General features: G+C 39.8%; 1 protein-coding gene across 2 annotated transcripts in view; it reads left to right on the top strand.

The window, feature by feature from the left end:
* Positions 1-1582: 1582 nt before the first annotated feature.
* LOC142337635 (NF-X1-type zinc finger protein NFXL1-like) overlaps positions 1583-9630 on the top strand; it is a 144613-nt gene continuing 136565 nt past the window's right edge. Inside the window, exon 1 of one of the 2 annotated variants that reach the window (XM_075387013.1) lies at positions 1583-1917. In XM_075387013.1, coding sequence (XP_075243128.1) covers positions 1623-1917 — 295 coding nt within the window. In that variant the 5' untranslated portion in view covers positions 1583-1622. The remainder of the gene's footprint in view (positions 1918-9630) is intronic. The other variant, XM_075387014.1, reaches the window with a different exon arrangement.

The following is a 9630-nucleotide window of genomic DNA, read 5'->3' as shown; positions in this document are numbered from 1 at the left end:
CAAACTTGTCAAACTATTAAAAACTTTAATAATTTGAATGACCTAGCAAAGATATTAGGCAACCACTGGACAATTTTTATCAGCGGAAAAATTTTGCACAAAAACAAAATTAAAGATTTTGGATTTGATATTTTATGAAAAAAAAAAGTTTTGCTCGGACATCAGATAGAAATAACCAAAATTCTATGTACTTTTTACTCCCAGAAAAAAAGCAAACCTTGCAAGTGGTAATCCTAAGTTAAATTGGGAAATGTTTTCCTCCAGCGTTTTTGACACCTTTAAATTTGAACTATTGGAATTTAGTGAAATTTTTTCATGAAGATAAGAAGACTTAGGTGTGAGATTTGGTAACTGAAAACTCAAACAATGATTGAAGTATCCAAAAACGTTTTGAGTCCGTCAGAAATTCTTTATTTGAATTGAAAAAAGTGTTGCGGAATCTTGACCCCTTAGCGGGATCATGTAAGTATAATGAAATACTCAAATTATTTAATGAGCGCCTAGAACAATTGAAAAAGATTGATGAAAATAGGTCGTCGCTTGTCTAAAAAAGAAGTTCTTGAAAGTCAAATGTAAAAATATAAGTACGCCATGAGTTCAAGAAAATCTAGAGGTCAGGACGTAAAATATAAATAATTCTGGATTTAAAGACCGGAAAAGGATTACGTCTTGAGTTCAAGACCAAAAAACTGAATATCGTTTGAAAATGTGGTAATTAATTCAAAGTTCGAGACCAAAAAACTGAATGTTTTGGATATGTGATAATTAATGCAAGAATTTACATCAGAACAATTTTGCTAAACCTACTGCAAGGAAACAGATTTTCATCAAAACCACATATTTTAAGGACGACTTCGTAAATTGTTTTTGTTTTGAAGATCAAAACAAGCAAACTTGTCAAACTATTAAAAACTTTAATAAGAATGACCTTGCAAAAATATAAAGTAACCGAAGGACATTTTTATCAGCCTAAAAATTCTGCACAAAACAAAATTGAAGATTTTGCATTGAAAATTTTAGAAGTAAAAGTGGTTTTGTGCTATCCACGTACGTGGTCGCCCCGGTCTATCCTTGGAATGCCAGTAGTCTTTACAATTTTGGCAGTTGTGACGTTTCTGGACAGGTAATCTGTAGCTTGTGGGGTTTTCTTTGATTGACGTTAAGTCGTTTTGCATTCTTGTCTTTAGCTGACCAGATTGTTCCTGGTTACCAGCGGTTTGTTTCTGGTTTCGGCATTTTTGAGACATTTTGTTCTTGTTCTTTGAGATTTTCGTCAAGCTTGATTAGGAGATTTATGTCTGACTGTAAGAGCATCGTTGAGTTCGGTGTGAAATATAGAACTTCGCCGCAGGAGTGACAGTAAATTTGTGGTCCCTTGGCCACTTTTGCACAAGTAGCACAGTTATCTCGCATTTTGTTGATGTTCAGTTTTTCTGATATCGAGAGTGATTTCAGATGTGGGAACTGTAACATACTCAAGATAAAACTGATCTGAATTGTAAAACGAGTTTAAAGCCCAGAGACCAGCCCCTAAATCCTTCACTACTATCTCTACTTTGAGCCTTCAAATGATTCAAGCTTTTTTTGTAGATTTGGCGTTTTATTTTTCAGAGATTTCATTAATGAGTTCCCGAAATGGGAACTCGAAATCTCAAGCCACTGCCGTTGCAAGAGGTGGTAGTACAGGAGTCAGACATAAACAGCGTGGCTCTGGTTCAAATAACCATAGAAGCTCATACAATAGTAACGGAGGTCCCGGACGGTATGAGAGGCATAATCATCATTCACAACAGTCCGCTGGACGAAGTAATGGTAATCTGAGTCAATATGCTCTCGATCAACAGTGGAGTTTAGCAGGTAATGCATGGGGAGCGTGGAACAACCATCAGCATTTTCCGCCACCTACACTGTATCCAGGTAATTTTATTCAGATTGGTTTACTCTTAATTTAAACTCAATGCTCCGGTGAGAGATTTTGGACAAGCATGTATTGGCATATGGGCGTGAAAGAACATCGGAGCTTTGCGATAATATTCAATAAATCACACAAGGCTGATGATTGGTTTCCGATTTGTACTGTGACTTTTGCTAATCTACTTTTTAGATAATTCCTCGCTGTCCCACATGAATTTTTGCAGCAGCGGCATACACCTTAAACATTAGTTCCTCTAAATCCATGTTATTTATTAACGAAATATGCAGAGTATAATCACAGCTTTGAAATCTGCCGATAACGAGGGGAAGGGGGCAGTAACGAAAATCAATCTCAGACTTAGAGATATCTCAAACTGTGAAGGTCAAGAGCGTGAAGAAGAATGAAATTTGTTCAAGGCTTTGATCAAGAGTAGCAAAATATGCAAATTAATATAAAAACCTTGAAACGGACCTCCACCGAGGTTTGTGACGTCCCTGAAAGTTACGTCATGTCATTTAACGCAGTAATTTTGTTATATAATAGTTGTTAACCATAAAAATCTTGTTATGTAATATTTGTTCATCATAAAATTCCATTAATGAAGAAATAATCTTGTTACCCTTTATATAGCGTGAGGTGGTAAGATGGAGGACTGCTATTCTGAGGGTCGAGGGTCCGAATCCGTGTCGGGTACCCTCCCTTTTGTAGACATGAAAATTTCTAATCAACACCATGCCGCCTGTTGTTCGAGAGTACTTCTTGCGACGCTGATTCGTTATATGTTCTTTTGTGTGTTTGGGGGATAAAAATTGCTCATCCTATTTATTAAACGCGCGAGCTCTAAAATGGGACAAAATTTTCTGCAAGTTTAAGAGGCCTCTGGAGGCGCGTGTATAAGAGCGGCATTGAGCAGCATGGTTAAGCGAACATTTTGAGAGAGGTCAATGAACTATAAGGCTCAAAGTAGATGGGTGAGAGAACCGAACCTGGGACAAAAGACTGTTAGTCAGGTGCAGTTACCACGGGGCTAAGAGGGCTTAAAAGTATGCTCTTCCAGAGGGAGGTTTTACTGTCCTGGGCACTACGTGTTTTTTAATTGCTCACGAATTAAGTTTGAAGTTCTTATTGTAAACGCGTATTTTTCTGCAAAGTTTCAGCTTGACAGATTCTGCGCTGTTCTAGAACGCTCTTAGCTTTTAACAAAGTTTTTCAAGTTTTACTTTTTGATTTTGTGATCTCAAATTTTCTCAATCTGAAATATGTTTGTTGATACGATAAAAGCGATTGCGAGATACGGTGGTATGGAGTCATTATAGCGCAGTTGGTAAGATGGAGGACTGCTATTCTGAGGGTCGAGGGTCCGAATCCGTGTCGGGTACCCTCCCTTTTGTAGACATGAAAATTTCTAATCAACACCATGCCGCCTGTTGTTCGAGAGTACTTCTTGCGACGCTGGTTCGTTATATGTTCTTTTGTGTGTTGGGGGGATAAAAATTGCTCATCCTATTTATTAAACGCGCGAGCGCTAAAATCTAAAATGGGACAAAATTTTCTGCTTGTTTAAGAGGCCTCTGGAGGCGCGTGTTTAAGAGCGGCATTGAGCAGCATGGTTAAGCGAACATTTTGAGAGAGGTCATGAACTATAAGGCTCAAAGTAGATGGGTGAGAGAACCGAACCTGGGACAAAAGACTGTTAGTCAGTTGCAGTTACCACGGGGCTAAGAGGGCTTAAAAATATGCTCTTCCAGAGGGAGGTTTTACTGTCCTGGGCACTACGTGTTTTTTAATTGCTCACGAATTAAGTTTGAAATTCTTATTGTAAATGTGTATTTTTCTGCAAAATTTCAGCTTGACAGATTCCGCGCTGTTGAACGCTCTTAGCTTTTAACTAAATTTTTCAAGTTTTACTTTTTGATTTTGTGTGATCTCAAATTCTCTCAATCTGAAATATGTTTGTTGATACGATAAAAGCGATTGCGAGATACGGTGGTACGGAGTCATTATAGCGCAGTTGGTAAGATGGAGGACTGCTATTCTGAGGGTCGAGGGTCCGAATCCGTGTCGGGTACCCTCCCTTTTTTAGACATGAAAATTTCTAATCAACACCATGCCGCCTGTTGTTCGAGAGTACTTCTTGCGACGCTGATTCGTTATATGTTCTTTTGTGTGTTTGGGGGATAAAAATTGCTCATCCTATTTATTAAACGCGCGAGCTCTAAAATGGGGCAAAATTTTCTGCTTGTTTAAGAGGCCTCTGGAGGCGCGTGTTTAAGAGCGGCATTGAGCAGCATGGTTAAGCGAACATTTTGAGAGAGGTCAATGAACTATAAGGCTCAAAGTAGATGGGTTAGAGAACCGAACCTGGGACAAAAGACTGTTAGTCAGGTGGTTACCACGGGGCGAAGAGGTCTTAAAAGTATGCTCTTCCAGAGGGAGGTTTTACTGTCCTGGGCACTACGTGTTTTTTAATTGCTCACGAATTCATTTTGAAGTTCTTATTGTAAACGTGTATTTTTCTGCAAAGTTTCAGCTTGACAGATTCTGCGCTGTTGAACGCTCTTAGCTTTTAACTAAGTTTTTCAAGTTTTACTTTTTGATTTTGTGTGATCTCAAATTCTCTCAATCTGAAATATGTTTGTTGATACGATAAAAGCGATTGCGAGATACGGTGGTACGGAGTCCTTATAGCGCAGTTGGTAAGATGGAGGACTGCTATTCTGAGGGTCGAGGGTCCGAATCCGTGTCGGGTACCCTCCCTTTTTTAGACATGAAAATTTCTAATCAACACCATGCCGCCTGTTGTTCGAGAGTACTTCTTGCGACGCTGATTCGTTATGTTCTTTTGTGTGTTTGGGGGATAAAAATTGCTCATCCTATTTATTAAACGCGCGAGCTCTAAAATGGGGCAAAATTTTCTGCTTGTTTAAGAGGCCTCTGGAGGCGCGTGTTTAAGAGCGGCATTGCGCAGCATGGTTAAGCGAACATTTTGAGAGAGGTCTATGAACTATAAGGCTCAAAGTAGATGTGTGAGAGAACCGAACCTGGGACAAAAGACTGTTAGTCAGGTGGTTACCACGGGGCTAAGAGGGCTTAAAAGTATGCTCTTCCAGAGGGAGCTTTTACTGTCCTTGGTACTACGTATTTTTTAATTGCTCACGAATTCAGTTTGAAGTTCTTATTGTAAACGTGTATTTTTCTGCAAAGTTTCAGCTTGACAGATTCTGCGCTGTTGAACGCTCTTAGCTTTTAACTAAGTTTTTCAAGTTTTACTTTTTGATTTTGTGTGATCTCAAATTCTCTCAATCTGAAATATGTTTGTTGATACGATAAAAGCGATTGCGAGATACGGTGGTACGGAGTCATTATAGCGCAGTTGGTAAGATGGAGGACTGCTATTCTGAGGGTCGAGGGTCAGAATCCGTGTCGGGTACCCTCCCTTTTTTAGACATGAAAATTTCTAATCAACACCATGCCGCCTGTTGTTCGAGAGTACTTCTTGCGACGCTGATTCGTTATATGTTCTTTTGTGTGTTTGGGTGATAAAAATTGCTCATCCTATTTATTAAACGCGCGAGCTCTAAAATGGGGCAAAATTTTCTGCTTGTTTAAGAGGCCTCGGGGGCGCGTGTTTAAGAGCGGCATTGAGCAGCATGGTTAAGCGAACATTTTGAGAGAGGCCAATGAACTATAAGGCTCAAAGTAGATGGTTGCGAGAACCGAACCTGGGACAAAAGACTGTTAGTCAGGTGGTTACCACGGGGCGAAGAGGGCTTAAAAGTATGCTCTTCCAGAGGGAGGTTTTACTGTCCTGGGCACTACGTATTTTTTAATTGCTCACGAATTCAGTTTGAAGTTCTTATTGTAAACGTGTATTTTTCTGCAAAGTTTCAGCTTGACAGATTCTGCGCTGTTGAACGCTCTTAGCTTTTAACTAAGTTTTTCAAGTTTTACTTTTTGATTTTGTGTGATCTCAATTCCTCTCAATCTGAAATATGTTTGTTGATACGATAAAAGCGATTGCGAGATACGGTGGTATAGAGTCATTATAGCGCAGTTGGTAAGATGGAGGACTGCTATTCTGAGGGTCGAGGGTCCGAATCCGTGTCGGGTACCCTCCCTTTTGTAGACATGAAAATTTCTAATCAACACCATGCCGCCTGCTTTTCGAGAGTACTTCTTGCGACGCTGATTCGTTATATGTTCTTTTGTGTGTTTGGGGGATAAAAATTGCTCATCCTATTTATTAAACGCGCGAGCTCTAAAATGGGACAAAATTTTCTGCTTGTTTAAGAGGCCTCTAGAGGCGCGTGTTTAAGAGCGGCATTGAGCAACATGGTTAAGCGAACATTTTGAGAGAGGTCAATGAACTATAAGGCTCAAAGTAGATGGGTGAGAAAACCGAAACTGGGACAAAATACTGTTAGTCAGGTGCAGTTACCAGGGGGCTAAGAGGGCTTAAAATTATGCTCTTCCAGAGGGAGGTTTTACTGTCCGGGGTACTAAGTGTTTTTTAATTGCTCACGAATTAAGTTTGAAGTTCTTATTGTAAACGTGTATTTTTCTGCTAAGTTTCAGCTTGACAGATTCTGCGCTCTTGAACGCTCTTAGCTTTTAACTAAGTTTTTCAAGTTTTACTTTTTGATTTTTCTGTGATCTCAAATGCTCTCAATCTGAAATATGTTTTTTGATACGATAAAAGCGATTGCGAGATACGGTGGTATGTAGTCATTATAGCGCAGTTTGTAAGATGGAGGACTGCTATTCTGAGGGTCGAGGGTCCGAATCCGTGTCGGGTACCCTCCCTTTTGTAGACATGAAAATTTCTAATCAACACCATGCCGCCTGTTGTTCGAGAGTACTTCTTGCGACGCTGATTCGTTATATGTTCTTTTGTGTGTTTGGGGGATAAAAATTGCTCATCCTATTTATTAAACGCGCGAGCTCTAAAATGGGACAAAATTTTCTGCAAGTTTAAGAGGCCTCTGGAGGCGCGTGTTTAAGAGCGGCATTGAGCAGCATGGTTAAGCGAACATTTTGAGAGAGGTCAATGAACTATAAGGCTCAAAGTAGATGGCTGAGAAAACCGAAACTGGGACAAAAGACTGTTAGTCAGGTGCAGTTACCAGGGGGCTAAGAGGGCTTAAAGTTATGCTCTTCCAGAGGGAGCTTTTACTGTCCGGGGTACTAAGTGTTTTTTAATTGCTCACGAATTAAGTTTGAAGTTCTTATTGTAAACGTGTATTTTTCTGCTAAGTTTCAGCTTGACAGATTCTGCGCTGTTGAACGCTCTTAGCTTTTAACTAAGTTTTTCAAGTTTTATTTTTTGATTTTTCTGTGATCTCAAATGCTCTCAATCTGAAATATGTTTTTTGATACGATAAAAGCGATTGCGAGATACGGTGGTATGTAGTCATTATAGCGCAGTTTGTAAGATGGAGGACTGCTATTCTGAGGGTCGAGGGTCCGAATCCGTGTCGGGTACCCTCCCTTTTGTAGACATGAAAATTTCTAATCAACACCATGCCGCCTGTTGTTCGAGAGTACTTCTTGCGACGCTGATTCGTTATATGTTCTTTTGTGTGTTTGGGGGATAAAAATTGCTTATCCTATTTATTAAACGCGCGAGCTCTAAAATGGGACAAAATTTTCTGCAAGTTTAAGAGGCCTCTGGAGGCGCGTGTTTAAGAGCGGCATTGAGCAGCATGGTTAAGCGAACATTTTGAGAGAGGTCAATGAACTATAAGGCTCAAAGTAGATGGGTGAGAAAACCGAAACTGGGACAAAAGACTGTTAGTCAGGTGCAGTTACCAGGGGGCTAAGAGGGCTTAAAGTTATGCTCTTCCAGAGGGAGCTTTTACTGTCCTGGGTACTATGTGTTTTTTAATTGCTCACGAATTAAGTTTGAAGTTCTTATTGTAAACGTGTATTTTTCTGCTAAGTTTCAGCTTGACAGATTCTGCGCTGTTGAACGCTCTTAGCTTTTAACTAAGTTTTTCAAGTTTTACTTTTTGATTTTGTGTGATCTCAAATTCTCTCAACCTGAAATATGTTTATTGATACGATAAATGCGGTTGCGAGATAGTCATTATAGCGCAGTTGGTAAGATGGAGGTCTGCTTTTCTGAAGGTCGAGGTTCCGAATCCGTTTCGGGTACCCTCCCTTTTGTAGACATGAAAATTTCTAATCAACACCATGCCGCCTGTTGTTCGAGAGCACTTCTTGCGACGCTGATTCGTTTTATGTTCTTGTGTGTGGTTGGGGGATAAAAATTGCTAATCCTATATATTAAATGCGCGAGTTCTAAATTGGGACAAAATTTTCTGCATGTTTAAGAGGCCTCTGGAGGCGCGTGTTTAAGAGCGGCATTGAGCAGCATGGTTAAGCGAACATTTTGAGAGAGGTCATGAACTATAAGGCTCAAAGTAGATGGGTGAGAGAGAACCGAACCTGGGACAAAAGACTGTTAGTCAGTTGCAGTTACCACGGGGCTAATAGGGCTTAAAAATAAGCTCGCCGAGAGGGAGGTTTCACTCTCCTTGGTACTACGTATTTTTAATTGCTTACGAATTCAGTTTGAAGTTCTTATTGTAAGCATGTGTTTTTCGGCAAAGTTTCAGCTTGACATATTTTGCGCTATTCTAGAACTCTCTTAGCTTTCAACTAAGTTTTTCAAGCTTAACTTTTTGATTTTTGTGTGATCTCAAATGCTCTCAATCTGAAATATGTTTATTGATACGATAAAAGCGATTGCGAGATACGGTGGTATGGAGTCATTATAGCGCAGTTGGTAAGATGGAGGACTGCTATTCTCTGAGGGTCGAGGGTCCGAATCCGTGTCGGGTACCCTCCTTTTTGTAGACATGAAAATTTCTAATCAACACCATGCCGCCTGTTGTTCGAGAGCACTTCTTGCGACGCTGATTCGTTTTATGTTCTTGTGTGTGTGTGTGTTTGGGGGATAAAAATTGCTAATCCTATATATTAAATGCGCGAGTTCTAAAATGGAACAAAATTTTCTGCATGTTTAAGAGGCCTCTGGAGGCGCGTGTTTAAGAGCGGCATTGAGCAGCATGGTTAAGCGAACTTTTTGAGAGAGGTCAATGAACTATAAGGCTCAAAGTAGATGGTTGAGAGAACCGAACCTGGGACAAAAGACTGTTAGTCAGTTGCAGTTACCACGGGGCTAATAGGGCTTAAAAATAAGCTCGCCCAGAGGGAGGTTTTACTGTATTTGGTACTACGTATTTTTTAATTTCTCACGAATTAAGTTTGAAGATCTTTTTGTAAACATGTGTTTTTCTGCAAAGTTTCAGCTTGACATATTTTGCGCTATTCTAGAACTCTCTTAGCTTTCAACTAAGTTTTTCAAGCTTAACTTTTTGATTTTTGTGTGATCTCAAATGCTCTCAATCTGAAATATGTTTATTGATACGATAAAAGCGATTGCGAGATACGGTGGTATGTAGTCATAATAGCGCAGTTGGTAAGATGGAGGACTGCTATTCTGATGGTCGCGGGTTCGAATCCGTGTCGGGTACCCTCTCTTTTGTAGACATTAAAGTTTCTGATCAACACCATGCCGCCTGTTGTTCGAGAGCACTTCTTGCGACGCTGATTCGTTTTATGTTCTTGTGTGTGTTTGGGGGATAAAAATTGCTAATCCTATATATTAAATGCGCGAGTTCTAAAATGGAACAAAATTTTCTGCATGTTTA

The sequence above is a fragment of the Convolutriloba macropyga genome, chromosome 4 (assembly GCF_964194025.1).
Source record: "Convolutriloba macropyga chromosome 4, txConMacr16.3, whole genome shotgun sequence".
NCBI lineage: Eukaryota > Metazoa > Xenacoelomorpha > Acoela > Convolutidae > Convolutriloba > Convolutriloba macropyga.
This window is presented reverse-complemented; position numbering and strand designations above follow the sequence as displayed.